Genomic DNA, 26,473 nt, shown 5'->3' on the forward strand with positions numbered 1-26,473 from the left:
AGAAAGCGAGTTTTCTGCCGAATATTACAAATTACTCCACGATGAGGTAGAAATTCGCAATTTGGGCTCTGTACAGACGTAGATTGGACTTTTAGGAAACACAAGTGACCACTTTTAAACTGCACATTGCAATATTGAAGCGTCAATTTGTCAAGATTTTGACCCTTGCAAGTTCATATACGTATATTGCAGAGAGATTCTCTTAATTTTGAGAGATTTAGTGTTCGTATCGAAAAAAAGGCTCTGGACAGACGTAGCAAAGACATGTACAAAATCGGTGGTACGCATTTTTGATTAATTACTTACTTATTTAAGACGTGAAATGTCTAGAAAAAAGGCACAGCGTAACATAGCGTGACAGCTTAACTGCCTTAGGCGAAATGCCTGCCGGCCCCCTTAAAAATGATTCGGAACCAACTAGAACGAGTAGATGACTGTGTGTAAAACATGCACGATGTTCCTTTGTTTCATGGTAGTGCGTCCGAGATTGATGTATCACCAAAAGTTGCCGAAAACTTGTTCGAAAAGTACGTAAGTTCATTACTATAATAACATTTTAGTGGTTGACGTTCTACTAATTTCTATGTAGTACAAAAATCAGTAGTCTAGAAATTAATAACGAGCTTCTTGATGTTAGGATTTTCGATTATGCATACAGAGAGACGCAAGACTGCCGTCAGCCTCGCAAGCTGTAAAACAGAACGTTGCTGTTGAAAAAATCGTCAAATACTGAAGAAAGGACCTTACAACTGCCGGCTGACCGCATGCACTTGTTCGCATCTATAATATGGCGCAAAATTTTACCACTCGGTTCATCGATATTGCATCGAGTTTTCCTGCAACATTCTCCACAGAAATAGCAGAAAAATACAGTGGTCGATAAGAAATTGCAAGAGTCCAAGAGGCTTGTTATTTATAAAAATGTAACTGCACGAGTCGCCAGATCACGTCCGTGGAATTACAATAATTGCATAGCCCGTGCAGAGGGATGTTCCGCGGACGTTGCGACCCTCAGGGGACGGGTGCATGCCCCTGTTTCACAACCTATGCGAAGAACTATAATCGTCTGCTGCGCACCGAGTTGCAATTCTCCTTGCCCACTTGCATTGGTATTAAAAGTCGAAGAACCACGAAAAACTCGTCCAAACTCTGTGTTATTCTCTCAACATTGAAAAAATCTGTCACCTGTTAATAAAATTGCACAAAAATGGAATCTCTTTAACTTACCGGTCCGAGGATTGTTCCCCTTCGAAGTGATTCTCGTCAGAGATATGCGTGTTCTGAAAATGGTGACGCGAACTTTGGTCGTGTGCGGTTGTTGGCATCCAGAGTCGTGGACCTCGCCCTTGAAAACGTTGCTGTACCAACTGTACAGTGTGATCGTGGTCCTTTTGGTCTATTCGGTCACGTTCTATCAGATCATGGATCTATTGCTGGTCGTGGAGACGATGGACGAGTTTGCCGATAACTTGTACATGTTGACGGCGATGATGACCGGCTGTCAGAAGCTGGCGAATATGTTGCTGAGCCACAAGAAGATCCGCGAGCTGATAGACACCTTCCAGAAGGAACCCTTCGACCCACAGAGCGACGAGGAGCTCGAGATCAGAGCCAAGTTCGAGAAAACAACGCAGTGAGTAGTCTTCCATTCGATCGGCATTCATTTCTTCCTCTCGAGCTAGAGACATTGTTCTTCTTTTTTGAAATACCGAAGCGAGGCCTTAGAAGTTAAGAGGAAGAAGAGATGGGAACATAACTCAAATTTAACACTAGAACTACCGAGTGCTAAAAGTGATTATTATGTCGTATATTTAAAAGATAAAAGGACTGTATTTACCGAGACACTGCACAATTTTTTTACAATATATCAGGGCAAATAACTGTAAAATAAAGAATCTGCATTCCGTCATTTGGACGCGGCCGGTAGATCTAGTATTAAAGAACACTGTAAGAGAATGGATGGATCCGATAATTAAGAGTGAGTGAATAACCGAAAGAGAGAGAGAGAGAAGTTGTGAACAAGATATTTTGGTAAATATAGGATGTTGTACACAAAAGTCCAATTCTTTGCTGTGAGGCGGAATAGAGCAACAATAAATAATGACAACTTACATTGTTTGACAGCACTAACACGGTCATGTACGCCAGTCTGCTGACAGTAAGCTGCGCCGTGTACTCCGCGATGGTCTTCTTCAAGTCCGAAAAATGGCCGTTGTTATTCAGAGCATGGTTGCCCTACAATTACTCGACGACCTCCTTGTACCTTCCAACTGTTGCTCAGCAGAGTTTAGCAGTGTATTACGGTGCACTGAACCATGCAGCGTGCGATAGTTTGTTTTGTGGATTGATGATCCATGTCTGCAGCCAGCTCGAGATCCTTGGACATCGTCTGAATAAAATCGCGAGGGGCGAGATCGCGACGATCAAGTCCTGCATACATTTCCACGACAAGGTCTACCGGTTGGTTCCCCATAGATCATTACCTCTTGAAATAATCATGAGCACCCTGGACTTTTGAACAAGAGAACTACAGCGCATTGTTTTAAAAGCATTTTAATTTTTCTCCTAACAGTATTTTAGGTCTCTCTTTTGAAAGGTCAAGCTGCACGTGGTCAACGTTGGGGAAATATTGTTACCAACAAGGCTAACTAGTTAACTAAGGAATTCTTTTACCGTTAGGAAAATTAATCTGGTCAAGGGGGAGGGGGGCAATAATAATTCAAATGAATGTTTTATCATCTCTTGCCTAACACCGTGTGTGTTAAAATGAATAAAATGAAAACAGAGGAAGTTAATTTTCAACAAATGATTGCAGATACGCTGAAAAATTAAACACTCAGTTCAAAATGATTATATTCATGCAATTCCTGGCGAGTGCCGTGATCGTCAGCTTCAACCTCTACAGAGTAACGCAATTTACAAACCTAGGACCAAAATTGTTCGAGATAATCATGTATAGTCAATGTATAATGATCCAGATTTTCATTTACTGTTGGTACGGGAACGAAGTGAAGCTGAAGGTTCGCAATCACTATTCTTTCTGGCCCGATTTCGTTATAATATTAGGCTGGTGCATGCTGAATATCGTTTTCTCGAATAAAACTTTATGTACTTCTTCCCAACGATTCGAGATCGCAGATAATTATTTTTTAATCACTTTGAGAAATCTAAGAATCGTTGAGAAGAATATTCTTTTCGAGAAAATGGCATTTCCTGTGCTAGCCAACCTAATCTATTCTTCGATCTACCAGAGCATCGAACTTTCTGACGCAGTGCACAAAATGAACTGGATAGAACTCGATAACATCCAGAGAAGAATGATATTGATGATGATGAGGCGGGCCTCGGTACCCATTGAATTCACCAGCATCCATATCGCGACTTTGAACTTGGAATCATACGTGACCGTCAGTATTTTATTATACATTCTCTATCCTCCCCATAAAACAATTACAAAAGAAATTAAAATTTCATTTCCATCGCTTTCTATTTTATCGACGTTCCATTTGCTCAGGGAAAATTTCTCATTTAGACACAGACATAATTACAGTTCGTATACAACATTTTTTTCTAATGAAAAACTTACATTCAGATTTCTCAAGATAAATTTTACATTAACCCTAGAAAACTAAACTTACCTGTATACAAATGCCAATTAAAGACATGATTATATTTGCACACTTTTTATTTGACGACAAAGATATTTTACCTTATACAGAAGAAAGATACATGAAACGAAATAATTTCATTTAACATTGAATTTTATAATTGTAAGGAATATCTCTGTTTTAGACGATAAATAAACGATTAGATCAATTCAAGAATATCGTTACGTTATTTAAGATTTACTAGAATGTGTAAAGTAAAAAATTCATGCTTATAAAAATTCCACTTCCTACGATTTTTTTATTCTGCATAACAAGACATCACAAGATTCAAATGTTTGAATCGCCAGTTTTGCGGAGATTACTTATCCAGAATTAACTATCGAATTTAATAAAAGCACAACAGCGCAAGCTTCTCAATAGCTGCCCAGAAACATTCTCGAAATCATTCTCACGTTTGCAGATACTGAAGACATCTTACTCGGCATACAGCGTGCTCCAGTAAAGTTCAAGAAAGAGGTGCAACATCCGTAGAGAGAGAGAGAGGGGGGGGGGGGAGAGAGAAACGCTCAGTTTAAACAAAGAGCTGTAACAAGAGAAAGAAAGTGTCCAGGAGAGTAGCAATAAACATACCAGTAGGATTTTCTAGATCGTTGCTGTGAGACGAATCAACTTCATTCCGCGATCCCTTCGTCTGAAGCGATCGATAGAACATATCAGTGTTGCAACGGCGGCTGAAGCTTCGGAATAAATGCACTAGTATCCTAGAATTCACTTCATTCGCATGTTTTTTGCTTCTCTCGCAATAATGTGTCGGCGACATCAACCTCTAAATATTTATCCCGCATATTTGAGCTCGCCGTTACAAAGTTGCAACTGGGCGCTGCAAAAAAAGTGAACGAGAATGAAATTACGTGGGGAAACAGTTTGCGTATGTCGCGTTCTCGGTAATTACGGTAATCACATAGACCGGCGAAAGGGAGAGGAAAAGAATATCGATGTTCTATGGTCGACGGTGCTCGTGACACCGAAGACCTCTTTCCAGTTTTGGTTCTCCTCGCGAGAAGGTCATTTCAATCGCGATACTTCATTCTGGTTTTATTAGTATTCTAGTTTCACTTCGATTCATACTGATTCGTCACTATTTTGTACCAGTAGAAGAATGATACTTGCGAAACAGGAGAACAAATATTGCTGATAATTGAACTAGTTGTTATTAGAAGAAGATTAAGCAGAAATAAAATGACTATAGAGAGATTAACATACGTCTGCAAGCTCCTGGGCATCATTGGATGCTGGATGCCAGACTCCTGGACCTCTCCATCAAAGAGGATTCTCTATTGCACCTATTCAGCCTTCGTATGGCTTGTTCTGCACTTATTGTTAGCCTCTCAGATTCTAGACTTGTTCATCAACGTGAAAACTCAGGATGAGTTCACTGACAATTTTTATGTGACCCTGTCGGTACTCTGTATCTGTGTGAAGATGAGTAATTTGCTGCTGACACGCAGACACCTTGGAAACATGATCAATAGGATCGAGAAGGAGCCGTTTTCACCTCTGAACATCGAGGAGGAGGAGATTCGGGCGAAATTCGACAAATTGGCCAAGTAAGTCGCCTCAACAATTTTTAATCAACACTTACGCTTGTGCTAAGATTATAGAAATTTTAGAGGGTGTCGAAAGCTGTATAGAGAGTCGTTAAGTGATTTTAGTTCCACAAAATTCCCCACAGCGACTTCGGGAAAAATTTTAAACCGATGCTTCAACCCTTTAAATTTATCACCAAAAATACAAAATATTTCAAAATTATTTACAACCATTTTAGCTTGCCGTGGTACACGCCATATTTTTTAAATTATACTTCAAAGATTCCTGCGTAGAATAGCGTCTGTTTCATACCGCTATCTAGAATATTTCTCGAATTACAATTTTTTAGAGAAAGTCTGACTCTCTGAAGATAAAAGTACTGGTTTTAAAATTATTATTTAAAAAAAAAACTGACTCTGATATCATTCCTTTCACATTATGCAATAGCCAACAATCATCAGAAGAATGTCAAGATCTCAAGAATGTTCACGATACAAATCACAAAAATTCTGATACCCCACAAATAGTATACTGAAGCAAAAACTTGCGTAAATGTAAAATTTATGTTAATAGCAGGAGAATGGTTTAAAAAATTATTTTTTATGGTTAATATCATTTACAGAAGGAACGCAGTCGCGTACACAGTTGCTATTAACGGTTACGTGATGTCAACGTGCGTGATGTCGCTTTTCACCGGCTACAAGAACCATAAGTTGCTGTACCGGGCGTGGCTGCCATACGACAGTTCCACTTTCATATGGTTTACCGCCACATACGTTCACCAGGTCGTGGCACTGGTCTTCGCAGGGTTTATCACTGTTGCCAGTGACTCTTTATTCAACGGCTTCCTCATCCACACTTACTGCCACTTCGAGATTCTCAAGCACCGACTAAAAATGATCGTGGCAGACAAGAAGTGCACGTTGAGGCGTTGCAGCTATCTGCATGACCATATTTACAAGTTGGTTGCTCTTTTATGGCATTTATATTCTAAATACAGGCCATGGAGTAGTTAATCAAATGAAAATGTACTCAGAAGTATGGTAAACATTAAGGTGGCCGGCAGGCATTTAGCCTTGACTGTCACGCTATGTTACGCTGTGCCTTTTTTTCTAGACATTTTACATCTTAAATAAGTAAGTAATCAATTAAAAATGCATACCACCGTGTTTGTACATGTCTTTGCTACGTCTGTCCAGAGCCTTTTTTTCGATACGAACACTAAATCTCTCAAAATTAAGAGAATCTCTCTGCAATATACAGTGACTCCCCAAAATATTCGGACACTAGCTATAACTAACTTTACAACTTGATAATTCCTTTGTTAATAAAGCAATCGTCCCGGGAATTGTTTCTAGCAATAAAAGATCTATTAATGTTGATAAACATAAATAATTTATTTGAAAAATATACATAAATTCCATAATAAAAATTAGTAAAAGAAATAATGTACCATTTTTGGCTCACAAAAATATTCGGATAATATTCATTTTTCAATTTAGATAATGTAATTTAGCATTACAAAATTTGTGTAATACTTCGTGGCATAACCATTTTGTTTAAGAACATGTCTTAACCTGTTTGGCATATTGTTTGTAATTTTTTAAAAATATTCAACAGTTATATTCGACCACTCAGTTGCAAGTCTTTGTTTTAATTCAGCTATCGATGTAATTGGGGGTTTCCGAATTTTTCTATCCAATTCATCCCATAAATTCTCGATAGGATTAAGGTCCGGTGATTGGGGCGGCGAATGAAGAATTTTGGGGCAGCAGTATAATAAAAATTCTTGCACAATACGTGACTTGTGCTTGGGGTCGTTGTCTTGGTAAAACTTAGAAGTATTATTAAGCCCCATCTTTTCAGCACTTTGAATTAAATTATTTTTGAGTATATTTAAATAATGATTTTTGTCCATGATACCGTCAATAAACACTAGGTTACCGACTCCATATGACGAAATGCAACCCCAGACCATTACGCTGTCTCCGCCGTGTTTCACTGTACCTCTTGTATTTTCAAAATTAAACTCTTTATTCGCTTTCCGCCGCACCATAGTTCTTCCGTCGGAATTGTACAGATTGAATTTGCTTCACATCAGCAAATATGACATCCTTCCACCATGTCTCAGCCTTAGAAATTAGCTCTCTTGCAAAGGTTTTTCGTTTATTCCTATTCTTTTCGTTGATAAATGGTTTTTTTCTAGCTACTCTTCCATTGTTACCAGCTTGCCTCAGCACTCTCCGAACTGTTTCGGCTGAAACATTTTTGGAGCTTTCGCCTAATAGTTCACTAGCTCCATAGTTTTGGAGCACTTAAGCGCGGATTTTTTTTCACTTTCCGAATAATTTTGCTTTTCTCCCTCGTACATAAGAGACTTGGTATTCCAGTTTGCGGAATAGAATCAATGCGATTCTCAATATAAAATCGTCGACAGATATCTGCAGAGCAGTACTCTTACTTATACGAAGCATTGCACTAATTTCGCGATAGGTTTTTCCTTTTTCTCGATGAAAAATTACAAGCTGTCGCACATCGAAACTCGTATTCTTTCCTTTGCGACCCATTTTGAACGAATTCACGTTTACTACTGACAGTAGTGAGGTGGCATGGACATCTAATGGTCCACGAGATTCTGTTTATAAACAAACGTTTTCCCGATCTTCGAATATCGCGTCCCCAGAAGGCGATTGCCAGAGAAATATAATACGTGTCCGAATATTTTTGTGAGCCACAAATGGTCCATTATTTCGTTTAATAATTTTTATTATGAAACGTATGTATATTTTTCAAATAAATTATTGTGGTATCACGTATAATTAATTATTTATTTAAGGAACCGAAAGAAATAAACTTAAGTATACAATAGATGCGCGCTTAGCTACTAACTGTTAATCCAAACTACACGATGACAACTATACAACTAAAACCCTCAACTTCCTACAACTTACTCTACAACTTTCGGACACGACTCTCAGACAACGACTACTGCCACGACTCACTCATCCCTCATCTCGCAAGACTCGGTTCATCCCCACGCTCGCCCCTTCCGGAGTTTTCACCATGCCCAAATATGGGCATGAACATCGTCAATGGGCCGAAGGCCCATCGTCGCTCGCAATCTAACGCTGGTCACTGTCGCTTTCCCTTTTTATGGCCTTTTTCCGGCCTTCGCTGCATGCCTGTTCTAAAGTGTCTCTAAAGTCTACACCTAAAGTCTATATCCTAAAACTATGTACCGGGTGCCCGCATATTCCCGATACCACATTATACATGTTTATCATCCTTAATAAATGTTTTATTGCTAAAAACAATTTCCAGGGCGATTGCTTTATCAACAAACGAATTATTAAATCATAAAGTTAGTTGTACCTAGTGTCCGAATATTTATGGGAGTCACTGTACGTATATGAACTTGCAAGGGTCAAAATCTTGACAAATTGACGCTTCAATATTGCAATGAGCAGTTTAAAAGGGGTTACTTGTGTTTCCTAAAAGTCCAATCTACGTCTGTCCAGAGCCCAACTTGCGAATTTCTACCTCATCGTGGAGTAATTTGCAATATTCGGCAGAAAACTCGCTTTCTGAAGCAAGTATGACATCACAAGATGGCTGCCGCAAAAAAGGCTCTGTACAGACGTAGCAAAGACATGTACAAACACGGTGGTATGCATTTTTAATTGATTACATACTTATTTAAGACGTAAAATGTCTAGAAAAAAAGGCACAGCGTAACATAGCGTGACAGTCAAGGCCAAATGCCTGCCGGCCCCCTTTAGAGGCCCCCTTAGACCCGCTTTAGATTGAGTGTTCGAAATCGTTGCAGGCGTTACCGGGAACTTCGGTAACGCAAACACCAATTCTTTCTTATACATAGGTCATAAAGTTTTTGCGCGCTAATCCGCAGACGAGCGGCCTCGGTACGTCCGTGTCCCGGCGTCGACAATAGGCCAGCTGATCGAGCTCGAGCTCGTAAACTTTATGTTTACGTCTGAAAGATTACTTGTCGCGTGAGCCACCGTTTCCCATATTCCAAAATATCAAATTCGTTACCCACCGTCCTTATCTCCTGTGCAGCAGCGGCCCTTAGGGCATTGCCCTCGTGCGCTAACTAAAGTTCGGCACTGCCAAATCCTTTGTCATTTTCAAAAACCCCACTCCTTATTCCTTCCGCTGTCGGTGTCCCCGCACAGTATAAATGACAGTAGAATCACAGTAGATCACTCTTATACAGTAGAGATTATGTCACGGAGCATCTCTGAGGGCGTTGCCATGGGAGACAGAGTATGATTGGTCAGTCTCCCACCATTTCTACCTAGTTGGAGAATTGTAGCTGCTCCTAAGAGTTGGTACATGTATGGGAAGCTGGACCTTTAAATATTGAATGAATTTTTACTCCTAGAATCTTTGTGCAAATTCCTATTTTTAATGATTGGTTTATTACAGTTCTCAAAGAAGGTACCATCGGAATTTTGTTTAACGCTCCCAACGGAAGCGATTAATTTGTGAATATCCCTAGCACTCTCTAAACAATTCAGAAAAACATAAATTTTTATGAACACCAATTTGTTGCTTAAATGTCAATATCAGTTGTATTCTAAGCTCCTAAGACCACCAGAGAAGCGTATCAAAATTGGGAAAATCCTTCTACTTAATTATTATACGTTCTCCGATAGTCCTCTGGAACTTAGTCATCTCACGAACCATTACAGGTACGCGACCATAGTGAACAGCCAGTTCAAGATGATCATACTGATCCAGTCATTAGTAAGCATCGTGACAGTCTGCTGCAATCTGTACCAGCTGACACAGAAGGATCTAGGATCGAGATTCCTGGAAGTGATAGTTTACTCGTTCAACACGCTCGTACAGATCTTTTACTACTGTTGGTACGGGAATGAAATCAAACTGAAGGTTCAATCTTGTCGTCACGAAATCGAATCATCATCCAAATGACTTCTTACGCACTCTCTAGTCTTCTTTTTACAGAGCCTCGATGTTTCGATGTCCGTGTTCCAATGCAACTGGACATCTTTAGATAAGGACGCCAAAATGTTTCTCGTGATGATGATTAGGCGCGCCAGGGTGCCTATTAAATTCTCTGTCATCCACATCGTGTCCATGGAACTTGAAATGTTCACGACAGTTCGTAAATAACGCACAATGACAGTAACAATTTACAGTACTTTTTACAATTTCAGTAAAAAGACACCGTTCTTTAATATGACAACTTTTTGATCTTTTAGACTATCAAATTTGGATTGGATTTAGATGGCAGTAAAGTGGTTTTAGAAATTGTACCGGTTTAAAAATTACTATGATATTGATTTGAGCGAACAGTGACAGTATTTAGTAAAAACTAAATATGTATTTTTCAAGTTTGATTATCAGACAGCGGAACTGTTAAATTACACCTCTATTATTTTTTTCATAATTCGTTTCTTGTGCCCGAAGCTTTGCATGCCGACTCTAAAATTGAATGCCTACGATTGCAACAGATACTGAAGACATCTTACTCGGCGTACAACTTGCTGCAGTGATGCGGAGAACCCGGAGAACACGAAGACCAATCGTGAAAACATAGGGAGAGAACTTTCTTTCTTGGAATGGAAAAAAGTAAACTGTATCGAAGTATGTAGACTGCCACTCGTAACGCAGATAGCAATAAAAATTCGAGAAAACACTTGAGGACTGTATGTCGAGGAACGATTCCCTTTTGAGCGATAGCTTTGAAATATGCATCACCCCTTTCCCATTGAAACCCGTTTTCAAGATATCATTGACCGAGCTGTTAATTATTGAAAGTTTAATGAGGGTTCTAGCCACTAATCAGCGTGCCCAATGCTCTCAAAATGCGATCCCGCTGTTGCAGTAACAAACAACGCGTTCAAAAAATTACGGAAAATTATGGGATCGCCATTAATTGGTGAAATACGCAAGCGTAGAGGAACTACTGCTGCGCAGGGAGGAAGGGGAAGTTAAAGTCTCGCTAGCCTCTGTTCTTTCAACTCAAAGTCGATCTCCGGCGATGATTAATGATTGATAAATGTATTATTTCCAACTGCTCACTATGCACAACAATTCTTTTTACCAACATTATTACCACATTCTCCCTTACCTACTAAACCATCTAAATTTTTGTAATAAAAACTACCAATAGAGCTCGATATAACAGAGTACCATTTACTTCTAGTTTATGAAAAAGGAAAACATAGATCAAGGAAGATCCTTAATGAAAATCTTGCTACTTATTTCTAACTCGAAATTCATTTGCACAACATATATTCACGTTAATACTTCTTAATGCACATATAAATGAAATATTTGTTGAATACTTACAATTGACAAGTCCGTCACAATATGCTACACGGTTTTAACGATGATCACTGTCTTCTGCATGATCGTCTCCTCTTTACTCAGCGGTATACGATATCAAAAATTAGCATATAACGTTTTGACTGCTGTTCAATTACATCTCGGAGGAGCTTTACTTTGTCGCATACATCTACCAACTTGAGTGCTTTATCTTGTACGAATCAACACGCCACTGATGAGCTTGGGGTAAATGCAGTTCGTATTCTACATGGTCTGCATGATAACGCAAATCTTCTTTTACTGCTGGTATGGGAACACGCTCAAGCTGAAGATACTTAGCCCTGCCGAGGTTTAAATTAATCGATACGTCAACGTCGTCAATCTTTTCCGGCACGGGGACAGAGCATCGAGATCGTGAACGCGATCTTCGAGATCGATTGGACGTCTCTCGACAACAGCACCAAGAGGAGCCTGATCATAATCATGCGGAGGGCTATGAATCCGATCGAGCTGACCAGCGCGTTCGTATTCACCATGGATCTGAGCACGTTCGTCAGCGTTAGTCGAAGATCCTAGCCGCTCTTAGTAACGAAAATTCAGCAACAAATAAAGTCCTGATTGTTTCAGATCTTGAGGATGTCGTACCCGGCGTACAACTTGCTTCAGAGGAACAAAGAATCGTAACGGGCGATAGCAGATCCTTAAAAATGATTCGGAACCAACTAGAACGAGTAGATGACTGTGTAGAAACATGCACGATGTTCCAATGTTTCGTGGTAGTGCGTCCGAGATTGATGTATGTATCACCAAAAGTTGCCGAAAACTTGTCCGAAAATTAAGTAAGTCCATTATTATAATAACATTTTACTCGTTGACGTTCTACTAATTTCTATGTAGTACAAAAATCAGTAGTCTCGGAATTAATAACGAGCTTCCTGATGTTAGGATTTTCGATTATGCTTACAGAGATACGCGAGACTGCCGTCAGCCTCGCAAGCTGTAGAACAGAGCGTTGCTTTTGAAAAAAATTGTCAAATACTAAAGAAAGCAACCTTACAACTGCCGGCTGACCGTATGCATTTGCAATCTATAATATGGCGCAAAATTTTACCACTCGGTTCATCGATATTGCATCGAGTTTTCCTGCAACATTCTCCGCAGAAATAGCAGAAAAATACAGTGGTCGATAAGAAATTGCAAGAGTCCAAGAGGCTTGTTATTTATAAAAATGTAACTGCACGAGTCGCCAGATCACGTCCGTGAAATTACAATAATTGCATAGCCCGTGCAGAGGGATGTTCCGCGGACGTTGCGACCCTCAGGGGACGGGTGCATGCCTGCCTCACAACCTATGCGAAGAACTATAGTCGTCTGCTGCGCACCGAGTTGCAATTCTCCTTGCCCACTTGCATTGGTATTAAAAGTCGAAGAACCACGAAAAACTCGTTCAAACTCTGTGTTATTCTCTCAACATTGAAAAAATCTGTCACCTGTTAATAAAATTGCACAAAAATGGAAACTCTTTAACTTACCGGTCTGAGGATTGTTCTCCGTCGAATTGATCTCGTCAGAGACATGCGTGTTCTGAAAATGGTGACGCGTACTTTGATCGTGTGCGGTTGTTGGCATCCAGAGTCGTGGACCTCGCCCTCGAAAACGTTGCTGTACCAATTGTACAGGATGATCGTGATCCTTTTAGTCTACTCGGTCACGTTCTATCAGATCATGGATCTATTGCTGGTTGTGGAGACGCTGGACGAATTCGCCGATAACTTGTACATGTTGACGGCGATGATGATCGGCTGTCAAAAGCTGGCGAACATGTTGCTGAGCCACAAGAAAATCCTCGATCTGATAGACACCTTCCAGAAGGAACCCTTCGCCCCGCAGAACAACGAGGAGGTCAAGATCAGAGCCAAATTCGAGAAAACAACGCAGTGAGTCGTCTTCCATTCGAACTCCATTCATTTCTTCCTCTCGAGCTAGAGACATTCTTGCTTGAAATATCAAAGTGAAGCCTTAGAAGTTAGGAAGAAGAAGAGATGGAACCATAACTCAAATTTAACACTGTATCTACCAGTACTGAAAGCGATTAGTTTGTGGTGTCTTTAAAATACATGGAGTTCACCTACAGATGGGAGAAAATTTCAGGGGTGATTCTCCGAGACAATATAAGACGAAAATGAAGAATAAAAGAATTACGATTTCGGCTTCATTTTCTACTTATTATCTAACAGAGGTGCACGTTGCTCACGTCATACAGGCGCGCAGCAGTGACGTATCATAGGGGGTCCTCACTCGCACCCAATGGCTAGACTTTGACGTCGCACACTTTAGCCAATATTTCAACTACAACCGAAAATGCGTATGGATGATCCAATCGGACGTACGTGGCTGTCGCGCGCCTCCGTGACGTTTGCAACATACACTTCTATTGGTAGGGATGCCGCATTTTCGGTGGATTTTTAATTGTTAATAAGTAAACAATAAAGTCGAAATCGCAATGTCCCCTTAAATTTTTCCCACCTTAGTCGAACACTCTGTACAAGAAGACTGTGTTTACCGACAAATTGCAAATTTTTGTTGTTCAAAATATTAATGCCAATAACTGTAAAATAAATAATCTGCCTTCCGACATTTTGGCGGGACCAGTAGTTTTAGTGTTAAAGAACACCGTAAGAGAATGGATAGATCCGATAAATGGGATAAGTGAGTGAGTGAATTACAGAAAGAGAGAAAGAGAGAGGGAGAGAGAGAGAGAGAAAAAAAAAGTTGTGGAGAAGATAGTTTGCCAAATATGGGATATTGTAAACAAAAGTCCAATTCTTTGCTGTGAGGCGGAATAGAGCAACAATAAATAATGACAACTTACTTTGATTGACAGTACTAACACGGTCATGTACGCCAGTCTACTGACAATAACCTGCGCTGTTTACCCCGCGATGGTCTTCTTCAAGTCCGAAAAATGGCCGCTATTATTCAGAGCATGGTTGCCTTACAATTACTCGACGACCCCCTTGTACCTTCCAACTGTCGCTCAGCAGAGTTTAGCACTGTATTACGGTGCACTGAATCATGCAGCATGTGATAGTCTGTTTTGTGGACTGATGATCCATGTCTGCAGTCAGTTCGAGATCCTTGGACATCGTCTGAATAAAATCGCGAGGGGTGAGATCGCGACGATCAAGTCCTGCATACATTTCCACGACAAGATCTACCGGTTGGTTCCCCATAGATCATTATCTCTTGAAATAATCATGAGCACCCTGGACTTTTGAATAAGAGTATTTCAGGTCTCTCTTTTGAAAGGACAGGCTGCACATGGTAAACATTGGGGAAACAGTGTTACCAACAAGATTAACTAGTTAACTAAGGAATTCTTTTACCGTTAGGAAAATTAATCTGATCAAAGGGGAGCAATAGTAATTCAAATGAATGTTTTATCATCTCTTGCCTAACACCGTGTGTGTTAAAATGAATAAAATGAAAACAGAGGAAGTTAATTTTAGACAAATGATTGCAGATACGCTGAAAAATTAAACACTCAGTTCAAGATGATTATATTCATGCAATTCCTGGCGAGTGCCGTGATCGTCAGCTTCAACCTCTACAGAGTAACGCAATTTACAAACCTAGGACCAAAATTGTTCGAGATAATCATGTATAGTCAATGTATAATGATCCAGATTTTCATTTACTGTTGGTACGGGAACGAATTGAAGCTGAAGGTTCGCAATCACTATTCTTTCTGGCCCGATTTCGTTATAATATTAGGCTGGTGCATGCTGCATATCGTTTTCTCAAATAAAACATTATGTACTCCTTCCCAACGATTCGAGATCGCAGAAAATTATTTTTTAATCGCTTTGAGAGATCTGAGAATCGTTGAGAAGTATATACACAATTATACAGCAATTGTTTCATTAGTATGATAGCTAAGGTTCTATTCGAGAAAATGGCATTTCCTATGCTAGCCAACCTAATCTATTCTTCGATCTACCAGAGCCTCGAAATTTCTGACGTAGTGCACAATATGAACTGGATACAATTCGATAACATCGAGAGGAGGATGATATTGATGATGATGAGACGAGCCTCGGAGCCCATCGAGTTGACCAGCATCCACATCGCGACTTTGAACCTGGATTCATACGTAACCGTCAGTATTGTATTAAACTCTCCAAAATCTGCACATAAAACAGTTATAAAATTAATTACAATTTCAATTTCATTCATTTTTACTATATCGACCTTCCATTTGCTCAGGAAAAATTTCTGATTTCTGTTCCCAAAAAATTCTTCAAATAACAGTTCGTACACAACTACTTTTCTAATGAAAAACTTTCATTTAGATTTCTGAAGACAAATTATTTCCTGTATTCTATCTGTATAGCAATGCCAATTAAAGACATTGATAGAATTGAACACTTTTTGTGTGACGATATAAATATTTTTTCTTACAAAGAAGAAGGATAATAACTTTATTTTGCATTGAATTTATTAATTGGAAGATTTAGTGGATCTGCAGATTGTGCATATTATCCGTGTATGTCAAAAATGAGTAGATAAAATACAGAACTGTGAAAACATTAGATCAATGCGAGAATATCGTTTCATTATTTTAGATTCACTAGAACTATTAACACTAGATTTACGGGACCCATCAAAATGACGGTTTTAATATTTTAATTTGCGATTATTAAGATTGTTAGGTTGAAATAATATATATTATTTAAAAAATGGCTAAAAACTTGGATAGACACATTCTTCTCATTTTTATAAAGTAATGTGAAATACTCACTTTTAGTGCTTCGTAAACCTAGTATTAACAGAAAAAATGTTTGCCTATACAAATTCTACCTCCTACGATGAACTTAGACAATTATTATTTTGCATAAGAAGACATCACAAGATTCGAATGTTTCAATCCTGATTTTTACGACTTATCCATGATAAACTGTCAAATTTAATAGCAGCATAACAGCACAAGTTTATCCATACCTGTCCAGAAACATTCTCGAAATCATTCTCACGTTTGCAGATACTGAAGACATCATACTCGGCGTACAGCGTGCTCCAGTAAAGTTCAAGAAAGAGGTGCAACATCCGTAGAGGGAGAAACCCTTAGTTTAAACAAAGATCTTTAACAAGAGAAAGAAAGTATCCAGTAGTGTAGCAATAAACTTACTAGGAGCATTTGATAGATCGTTACTACGAAAGGCATCAACTTCATTCCGCGATCCCCTCGACTGACACGATCGGTAGAACACATTGGTGTTGCTAAGGCGGCTGAAGCTTCGGAGTAAATGCACCAGTACCCTAGAATTCACTTCATTCGCGTGTCTTTTTACATCTCCGTAAAAAATGTCTCGGCGACGTCTTCCTCTAAATATTAATACTGCATATTTGAGCTCGCCGTTACAAAGTTACAAAAGGGCGCTGCAAAAAAAAGTGAACGAGAATGAAATTACGTGGGGAAACAGTTTGCGGATGTCGCGTTCTCGGTAATTACGGTAATCACATAGCCCGGCGAGAGGGAGAAGAAAAAATATCGATGTTCTAAGGTCGACGGTGCTCGCGACACCGAAGACCTTTTCAGTTTTGGATCTCCTCGCGAGTGGGTCATTTTAATCGCGATACTTCATTCTAGTTTTACTGCTATTCTAGTTTTACTTCGATTCAGACTGGTTCAACGGTATTTTGTGTCAGTGGAAGAACGTTACTTGCGAAATTGGAGATAACATATTGGTGATAATTGAAGTAGTTGTTAGTAGAAGGAGATTAAGTAGAAATAAAATGACTATAAAGAGATTAACATACGTGTGCAAGCTTATGAGCATCATTGGTTGCTGGATTCCAGACTCCTGGACCTCTCCATCAAAGAGGATCCTCTATTGCACCTATTCAGCCCTCGTATGGATTAATCTGCACGTATGGTCGCTCTCTCAGATTTTAGACTTAATCATCAACGTGAAAACTCAAGATGAGTTCACGGACAATTTTTTTTCGACCATGGCGATAGCCTGTATCTGTATGAAGATGAGTAATTTGCTGTTGAAACGCAGACACCTTGGAAACACGATCAATACGATCGAGAAGGAGCCGTTCTCGCCTCTAAACATCGAGGAAGAGGAGATTCGGACGAAATTCGACAAATTAGCCAAGTAAGTCGCCTCAACAAGTTTTAATCAACACTTACCGTTGTGCTAATGTCACAGAAATTTTAGAATGTATCTGTATAGAGAGTCATTCAGTGATTTTAGTTGCACAAAATTCCTCACAGGGGCTTAAGGACAAATTTTAAACCGATGCTTCAACCCTTTAAACTTATCACCAAAAATACAAAATATTTCAAAATTATTTACAACCATTTTAGCTTGCCGTGGTACACGTCATATTTTTTTAATTATACTTCAAAGATTCCTGCGTAGAATAACGTCTGTTTCATACCGCTGTCTATAATATTTCTCGAATTACAATCTTTTAGAGAAAGTCTGATTCTCTGAAGATAGAAGTACTGGTTTTAAAATTATTATTTTTTTTTTTAAATGACTCTGATATCATTCCTTTCACATTATGCAATAGCCAACAGTCATCAGAAGAGTCTGAAGATCTCAAGAATGTTCACGATACAAATCACAAAAATTCTGACACCCCACAAATCGTATACTTGTAAAAACTTGTGTTAATGACAGGAGAACGGTTTAGGAAATTATTTTTGATGGTTAATATCATTTACAGAAGAAACGCAGTCGCGTTTACACTTGTGATCAGCGGTTACGTGCTGTCAACGTGCGCGATGGCGCTATTAACCGGCTACAAGAGGAATCGGTTGCTGAGCCGGGCGTGGTTGCCGTACGAGTACTCCACTTTCCTCTCGTTTACCGTCACAAACGTTCACCAGGTCGTGGCGCAGATCTACGCAGGGTCCATCACTATTGCCAATGACTCTTTATTCAACGGCTTCCTGATGCACACTTATTGTCACTTCGAGATACTCAAGCACCGACTGAAAATAATCGTGGCAGACAAGAAATGCACGTTGAAGCGTTGCAGCTATCTGCATGACCATATTTACAAGTTGGTTGCTCCTTTACGACATTTATATTGTCCAGCAAATATAATTAAAATATAGGCCATAGAGTAGATGGTAAAATGAAAATATACTCAGAAGTATGGTAAACATTGAGCTGTAGATTAAGGAATTCGAGAATAGATGCACAGAGAGAGGAAGGAGGAGTTTAGGGAAGCCCCTCCCTACTTGATGAGGTTCTCACTCGGTTTTTGAAGGTCGCGTAACCGGAAAACCACTCTTGCACAGTGGAGATTATGGCACAGAACATCTCTGCTGTACAGGACCGCCCTAATCGCTCGTGGTGGGGGCGTTGCCATGGGAAACAGTGTATGATTGGTCAGTGTTCCATCATTTCTACCTAGTTGGAGCATTGTAACTGCTTCCGAGATATGGTAGAATCTGAACCTTTAACTATAGAACGAATTTTTTCCCGTAGAATCTTTATGCAAATTCCCCTTTTTAGTGATTAGTTTATCACAATTCTCAAAGAAGGTACATTTTTGTAAAGCTCCCCAGTACTCTCTAAACAATTTAGAAAAACATACATTTTTATGAACATCAATTTGTTGTTTGCATGTCAGTGTCAGTTGCATTCTAAGCTCCTAAGAACATCAGAGTAGCACATAACAATTGGGAAAATCCTTCTACGTAATTATTGCTAATTATTACAGGTACGCGAGTACAGTGAACAGCCAGTTCAGAATTATCATCATGATCCAGTCGATTGTAACCATCGCGACAGTGTGCTGCACTCTGTACGAGCTGACGCAGAAGGATTTAGGATCGAGATTCCTGGAAGTGACGCTTTACTTGGTCAACACGCTCGTACAGATCTTTTACTACTGTTGGTACGGGAATGAAATCAAACTGAAGGTTCAATCTTGTCGTCATGAAATCGAATCATCATTCGAATGACTTCGTACACACTCTAGTCTTCTTTTTACAGAGCCTCGATGTTTCGAAGTCCGTGTTCCAATGCAACTGGACATCTTTAGACAATGACGCCAAAATGTTTCTCGTGATGATGATTAGGCGCGCCAGAGTGCCCATCGAATTCTCCGCCATCCACGTCGTGTCCATAGACCTTGAAATGTTCACGACGGTTCGTAGATAACGCACAATGACACTAACAATTTACGGTTCTAGTTAAAAGGCGCCGCTCTTTAATATGACAATTTTTTGAACATTTAGACTATCAAAATTGGATTGGATTTAGGTGGCATTAGAGTGGTTGTATAAATAGTACCGGTGTAAAAATTGCTACGATATTGATTTGAACGAACAGTGACAGTACAGTGAATTCGCGTTATAAGTCCCTTGCGCGGTTCTGGCGAGGGACATTCAGACGAAATCTGTGGTTTTCACGGAAAGTTGCATTCGAAATACGCAGTGCACGCTGGAAATGTAAATGACCCTCGCGTCTATATGACCAAAACCAGGGACATACAGACGGATAGGAACAAGAAAGCTAAAAAAATGTTTTTCTCTGATACATTTTTCTTTGATAGACAGCGAAGCTCGAGAGCCGTCGCCGCCGAGGAGTGTAACATAACACGATCGGGTAAATCGGTGTGAAATGAGAAAACCACTACTAAGCGAATTACAAAACTACAAGTAAATATCATCGTAATTATATTAAATTTCGTATCATTTTCATTAGAAAAATGCCACGAATGTGTTGATGAAAGTCTCATAAAAAAATATTGTGAAATAAGGAAGTTTTGTTGTTGGATTAGTAGTGATCTTCTGATCTCACACCGATATACCCGACCGTGTTATGTTACAATCCTCGGCGGCGCACAGTGGTCCCAATCAACGATTTAGGAGGAAAAAATACTAAAATCATTTTTTCTTTTGAGCACAATACCGTTATTTATAAATTTTTTCATTCTACATTGCATTAGACCATAACGAAGTCGATGCGAAATTATATACATATTTTTTTACACTTCCACTTGAAAAATTTGCAGCTCCTGTACTTTTTAGCTTATTTTCTAAATAATTTACGAGTATATGACGATTCTTGGTCATAGTCGACTGCATAACACCTAATTCCTTCAGGTGAATAACCATGTCCCGCCGAGTTATACCACGCACTCTGTCTACAAAAAAAATTATTTCTCAGAAAATGGCAACTAAAGGCAAACAATTTTCGAATTTATATCAAGTATAAGAATGTTACTATCGCCCAAAAATAGTTTCAATTAGTAACATTTAGTAACTTGGGTTCTGCACTCCACAACACGTGGAATAGCTTACAAAAGAAACGAAGACCATGTATATCAAGATGTCCCGAAGTAGAAATAATAATATGAGCCAGTAAATTGAAATAAATTTGTAGTTTTATATTTACCTTCAACTGTGGAATTCATATTATTATGAATATAAAAGTATTTATAACACCAGGTAACCAGAACACACGTTTTCAGATACACTATTTCGCGACAAGCAATCGAGTAACGTCATTTGTTTCATTGTTAATGAAACTAATACCAGAGGTCACTTTGTGTCTCTGTGGGATATATAGTACATAAAAAAATTCACTGATACGTGTTTTTTGTTACCTTTAATTTTTAACTTTTTTGTTTCTGGGTAGTTCCAGGGACCGGTAAACGCGAGGCTTGTAGGGACTTATATCGGAAATTCGCTGTATTGTGTTACTAAATATGTATTTTTCAAGTTTCGTTATTAGACAGCGATGCTTTTCAATTGCACCTATTAATTTTTTCCATGATTCGTTTCTCGTACCCAAAAATTTGCAACCCGGCTCTAAACTTGAATGTCTACGATTGCAACAGATTCTGAAGACATCTTACTCGGCATACAATTTGATGCAGTGATGTGAAGAACCAAGGAACACGAAGACCGCGAACGTAGCGAGAGAACTCTCTTTCTAGGAATGGGAAGCAGCAAACTGTATCAAAGTATGTAGAGTATGTAGACTGTAGACTGTCACTCGTGACGCAGGTAGCAATAAAGATTCGAGAAAACACTTGAGGTCTGTATGTCGAGGAACGATTCCCATTTGACCGATAGTTTTGAAATATGTATTACACTTTGCCCGTCGAAACCCGAGTGCAACATATCATTATCCGGAGTGTTAATTAGTGAACGTTTAACCACACGGTTGCCGTAACAAACAACGGGTTCAGAAAATTATAGAGAACTATGGGATCGCCGGTAATTAGTGTAATACGCAAGCGGAGAGGATAACTACTGCTGGGGGGTGGAAAGGTGACGTACTAACACTCGGGGGTAGTTAATGTCTCGCTAACCTTCGTTCCGTCAGCTAAGGGTTCTCTTCTATCGCTCTTCTGTAACCTAAATAACCATACTCGAAATTGAATGATAAATATCGAAAAGAAATAGAAATCTTGTGATTGCAGTGATTCAAATTTCATCTCCTAATAAAGCTCGCGATTTCGAATGTACTGTAGCGAATTGATAGTGTAAATAAAATGTTTGTCAGTTTTCGCGGAACCTAATTGAGAGTATAAGGCTAGAAATAATAGGATAGACGATGCCCACGTTAAAATATGCGTGCAGTGTTCTGACTGCGATCGGCTGCAATCAACCAACCACCTGGACATCGCCGACGAAGAAAGTCTTCTATAAAGTATATGGCTCTACAGTGTTGGTTTTTGTACAGTTATTGACGATCACAACGATTTTGGATATTGTGTTCAACGTCAGGAATCAGAACGATTTCGGGGACAATTTGTATTCGACGATTCCCGTGATCATCTCATGCTGCAAGTTGTGTAGTTTCCTAGCGAATCGCGACAGTATTATGCGTGCCATCAATTCCATGCAGGAGAAGCCTTATTCGCCTGACACCGATGAGGAGATTCAGGTGGAATCGAGATTTGAGAACCTGAATGAGTGAGTTTCGTTCCTTTTTCTTCATTCCTCATTGCACCATTTTACAATGATTTCGATTCTTGTAGATTTTGGTGTGCTATTATTTTTTCTGTTAAAACAGTAATAAATTAGATTACCGAGATCTTTTTATTTTTATAACAAAAATGAATAGCTGTATTTTAAAACGGTACAAAAATTAAAAGAATTGAGGACCAGGGACCGTGACTGTTATAACCAAAAAGAACAAAAGTCATGGAATAACAAGTATTTCATCGACTAAAATCGTATTGGTTACAAATAAGGATTATAAGTAACCGAAAATTTTTTCTCTTGTTGGTAAATGTTATCGTTGAGAGAAATTCATTTCGATCGCTAATAACAGTTATCAATAGGAGAAGTTTATTTCGGTTGCTCGTAACAGTTATTGATGAAGGAAATTTGTAATAATTAAATAGTACAACTTTCAAATGGTAGACAAGGTTTAATTATTTAATAAATTTTTTATTCGTTCTATTAATTGCTACGATCAAAATTTAATGTGACAAACTGAGCTGGAGTTTTTCCAAATATTCTCCTGACAAATTACACCGCAAATTATCTAACGTTAATTTTAGAACAGAAAAGGTTCGTTCAACGCTGATCTGAGTTGCAGGCACAGTGTGAATTATGCACGCTAGTTTTGATAAATACTGGAGTCTATATTTTTGATTTTCCCAGTTGAAAAAATTTTGAACAATTTTTTTTCAGATTTTGTGTTGTTCTTATGGTCTGTTGATTCGTCTTGTTGTACGAAACCTTCTCAATGAATTTCACAGGCTTTCTTCATCCGAAAAAGAGTAGACAACTCAGTCGTTAAATAAGCAACTGAAATGAATTTTCTCATCGATAGTTATTATGAACAAGTGAAAAGAAATTCGATCATCGATGACTGTTATGAGCTATCGAAATAAATTTTCCTCATTGATAACTGTTATGAGTGATCGAAATGAACTTCTCTCATTGATAAGTGGTATGAGTGATCGAAATGAACTTCTCTCATTGATAAGTGTTATGAGCGATCGAAATGAACTTCTCTCATTGATAAGTGGTATGAGCGATCGAAATGAAGTTCTCTCATCGATACCTGCTTTGAGCAATCGAAACAGTTTTTCTTGATCGATAACAGTTATCGAGAAGGATCCAATATTTTGAACACTAATAACTGTTATTTGTAACCAAAAAGTATAAAAACCGATATTTTTTAATCATTTTCTTCTCCTAATTTTTTTCTTTATATTTTGTGTAGATTATCTTAAATTTCAATAATATTCAACATTTTATTAATACTGTTTGTCGTAGAAAATTTTAGAATAACTGTTATTTTCGGTCCCTGTTGTGCACCATTGGCATGCTGCTTTTAACCTACCAAAATTATTCAAGAAAGAAAGAAATTTCTAAGTGACAGTTGTTTCTTGTAACAGATTAGCATAAAGATCCACAGTAACGATTATGTGAATGTTTCGCCTGAATTCAGGAAAATCACGTCCGTGTACACGGTCTGGACCGAAATCTCGATACTGCTGATATGGATCACCTCGCTGACGAGAGACCCAAAGAATAGAGCGTTAGCATTTCGAGCTTGGATACCGTACGACTACTCGTCTCCTATTTTGTATACTGTCACCTATGCTCATCAAGCGATAAGTATTACAGCTGCTTCGCTCATGAACGTCGCTTATGATTCTCTGTTCAGTGGAATGATGTTCTGCATACACAGCCAGCTAGAGATACTTGGTCTCCGTCTGCAAAATATTACTAAAAATGGAGAAAATTCAGCGAGGAACTGTGCTCGTCACCACAACTTCATCTACAAGTGCGTTCTTTGTTACTTAGTACCCTTTCAAATTGCCTATTATTAGATTGCTTTAAATCTTCTTTTAATTCCCCGAAAGAGTGAAAAATAATTTTACACTTGAGATACAAATTCGGTTTCGAAGTTATATTTCTCGGGAATTGTGAATACAGTTGCTGGTTCAAGTTGAAGTTCAACCCGTGTCGTACGGTGCTGGGTTCATTCTGATCAAAGCAGAAATGTTTGGCACGTAGAAAGTGCATACTCTAAATTAAATAATTAATAATCTGTACATACTAGAAACTTTGATTTAATGCCTTATTGGAGAAGTAAGAAGAATGTAAGGATAGATCAAAATTGTTTGGAAGTACGTGAAATGTTTTTTTACAAAAATTGTTAATTTCTCGTAAAATATATTAATTATATTGGTAAATTTCACTTTCTATGAAGAATTACCTATGTATACATTAATAACCAAAATTTAGAGAAGTGTCTAAAAATAGGCCATTTGTCCACACTGTGCGATGGTCCGTTGACATAAAAATTGGAGTAGTTCAAGTATAATTTTCGGAACGTTTGCAGCCTCGCGGCGAGGGTGAACGAGGACTTTCAAGTAGTATTGTGCGTGCAGTTCATGTCGAGTGTGACAATCATCTGCTTCACACTTTATCGAATCACGCAAACGGATCTGGGATCGAGATTGATCGAGACGGTGATGTATGCAGTCTGTATGCTACTGCAGATATTTTACTACTGTTGGTACGGGAACGAAGTCAAACTGAAGGTTCACGATCACTATAAGAAAATTCTTCGTGCCGAGCTCTCTTTGATGACTTGAGGAATCATGTGTTCTAGAGTCTCGAAATATCAGACATGATATTTTCGGGCGATTGGGTAAACTTGGCTGAAAATACGAAGAAGACTCTCCTGATAATCATGATACGGTCCACGTTTCCCATTGAGTTCACCAGCGCTCATGTTCTCTCAGTGAATATAGACTCTTTCATGGCGGTCAGTATGGCGCATCGATAGCTTCATCCGTATACTAATTAATAGACCAGCAGATTTTCATGCAAAATTTTCGGAATTTGTTGCAATAGACTTTGGCTTCCATTAATATTTTTAGCGAGCTGAAAATAATCCAATAGTAGTTTTAAATTCTTTAAATGTCACTATTGTTTTGCATTTGATCTAGAAACTTTGATCACAAGTCTATTCGCAGTTTATTCATTAATTTATAGTAGGTTAAGAAGGAACGCTTTCATTTTTCTTTTTTGTTTATCGATGGTATTATTCGTAAGGATAACTATTGAGACAGAATGGAGACATTGAAAATAACACACAAATAATAGACACAAGTTTACATTTTATTAATTTCAATTTAATGAAGTGGAATCTCGATAATGAAGGGATTTTCTGAAAAACCTAATCTTTACATTCTCTCTATTGTTCGATGATGTTTACGCATTTTTATTAAATATGCAATGAGAAAAAATAGTGGATGATAGTAATACTTATTCATTCTATGTGCTCAAAACATCTTATTCAGCCTACAACGTGCTACAACAAGGATAATGAATCGAAACGGTGACGTGAAGCTATGATAGTAAATCACCTAATGGAAATAGTTGAAGATCACAGAAAGAACAATGAAAGTTTTAGAGTGTCCAAAGATAGATTTAGAATCTCCCCATAGCAGCAACAATAAACTCCGCCAAACAGTTTAGTATAAGAAAATAACTTGCCTTCTGTGCAACGTCTTCTTGTTCCCGAATATTATGTAGTCCTTAAATAGACATCCTTTTGTTTTCCATGGAGAATCCTTGCTTAATTGTCCCTTGTCCATGCTTAATCGACAAAGCTGAAAGACGAATCGAACTAACGCTTCGCTCGCATTCTGTTTAATTGTTTCCAAGCACTCGGACCAACAACGAACAGAGAACTGCGGACAGCGCATGGTCTCTCGAGATTTAAATTATGTAGAACCCTCTGCCGATTAAACAAGTCTCGTTCGACTATTGAACAACATCCCCTCCGTCTAATCAGTTACTGAAAAGCGAGAAAAAAATACGTGCGGCGAGAGAGCTGCAATTATGCTCTCGAAATGGCAAGGGAGCATGCCGGTCGTCAATAATTACCATAATGACAGCCTCGGCTGTCCAGCAGGAAAATTATCGCGAGTAAGCATTTTCTGGG

General features: G+C 38.7%; 5 protein-coding genes and 1 long non-coding RNA gene across 10 annotated transcripts; 5 read left to right on the plus strand and 1 right to left on the minus strand.

The window, feature by feature from the left end:
- The first annotated feature begins 394 nt into the window (after positions 1-394).
- Positions 395-739, plus strand: LOC143356630 (uncharacterized). Its single transcript, XR_013082702.1, has 2 exons — positions 395-531; positions 638-739. It is a non-coding gene; the product is annotated as an uncharacterized LOC143356630 (long non-coding RNA).
- Positions 416-12,336, plus strand: LOC143354196 (uncharacterized). Its single transcript, XM_076788118.1, is given in 17 exon segments — positions 416-1,633; positions 2,125-2,460; positions 2,816-3,020; positions 3,252-3,407; positions 4,069-4,124; positions 4,574-4,700; positions 4,764-5,215; positions 5,818-6,156; positions 9,908-10,109; positions 10,185-10,340; positions 10,442-10,492; positions 10,575-10,597; positions 10,703-10,826; positions 10,885-11,066; positions 11,681-11,756; positions 11,874-12,068; positions 12,138-12,336. Coding segments are annotated over 17 exon segments (3,099 nt in total). The 5' UTR covers positions 416-1,271; the 3' UTR covers positions 12,195-12,336.
- Positions 12,337-12,359: 23 nt separating this feature from the next.
- Positions 12,360-16,739, plus strand: LOC143356580 (odorant receptor 46a-like). 4 transcript variants are annotated; one of them, XR_013082697.1, is made up of 5 exons: positions 12,360-13,447; positions 14,395-14,730; positions 15,034-15,238; positions 15,536-15,669; positions 16,552-16,731. XR_013082697.1 is itself a non-coding variant. In XM_076792406.1 (5 exons), the coding sequence occupies exons 1-5, from the start codon at positions 13,086-13,088 to the stop codon at positions 16,591-16,593; spliced, it is 1,101 nt and encodes a 366-aa protein (XP_076648521.1). In that variant the 5' UTR covers positions 12,360-13,085; the 3' UTR covers positions 16,594-16,739. The 4 variants fall into 4 exon arrangements, 3 of the variants coding, with proteins under 3 accessions (XP_076648521.1, XP_076648511.1, XP_076648532.1); XM_076792406.1 differs by having other exon boundaries at positions 15,514-15,669; positions 16,552-16,739; XM_076792396.1 differs by lacking the exon at positions 16,552-16,731 and having other exon boundaries at positions 15,514-16,212.
- A 226-nt stretch (positions 16,740-16,965) lies between these two features.
- On the plus strand, positions 16,966-21,575 carry LOC143356596 (odorant receptor 10-like). 2 transcript variants are annotated; one of them, XM_076792439.1, is made up of 6 exons: positions 16,966-17,014; positions 17,178-17,674; positions 18,252-18,590; positions 19,257-19,458; positions 19,532-19,687; positions 21,384-21,575. In XM_076792439.1, exons 2-6 carry the CDS (start codon positions 17,307-17,309, stop codon positions 21,423-21,425), a joined length of 1,107 nt encoding a protein of 368 aa, XP_076648554.1. In that variant the 5' UTR covers positions 16,966-17,014; positions 17,178-17,306; the 3' UTR covers positions 21,426-21,575. The 2 variants fall into 2 exon arrangements, with proteins under 2 accessions (XP_076648554.1, XP_076648545.1); XM_076792430.1 differs by lacking the exon at positions 16,966-17,014 and having other exon boundaries at positions 17,051-17,674.
- LOC143356614 (uncharacterized) lies at positions 19,588-26,300 on the minus strand. Its single transcript, XM_076792465.1, has 3 exons — positions 26,023-26,300; positions 21,402-21,499; positions 19,588-19,711 (listed from the first exon to the last, which is right to left on the minus strand). Exons 1-3 carry the CDS (start codon positions 26,232-26,234, stop codon positions 19,680-19,682), a joined length of 342 nt encoding a protein of 113 aa, XP_076648580.1. The 5' UTR covers positions 26,235-26,300; the 3' UTR covers positions 19,588-19,679.
- Positions 21,836-25,319, plus strand: LOC143356606 (putative odorant receptor 92a). The gene is made up of 3 exons (XM_076792453.1): positions 21,836-22,467; positions 24,860-25,061; positions 25,133-25,319. The coding sequence occupies exons 1-3, from the start codon at positions 22,106-22,108 to the stop codon at positions 25,307-25,309; spliced, it is 741 nt and encodes a 246-aa protein (XP_076648568.1). The 5' UTR covers positions 21,836-22,105; the 3' UTR covers positions 25,310-25,319.
- Positions 26,301-26,473: the final 173 nt, after the last annotated feature.

This window comes from Halictus rubicundus, chromosome 1 (assembly GCF_050948215.1).
Source record: "Halictus rubicundus isolate RS-2024b chromosome 1, iyHalRubi1_principal, whole genome shotgun sequence".
NCBI lineage: Eukaryota > Metazoa > Arthropoda > Insecta > Hymenoptera > Halictidae > Halictus > Halictus rubicundus.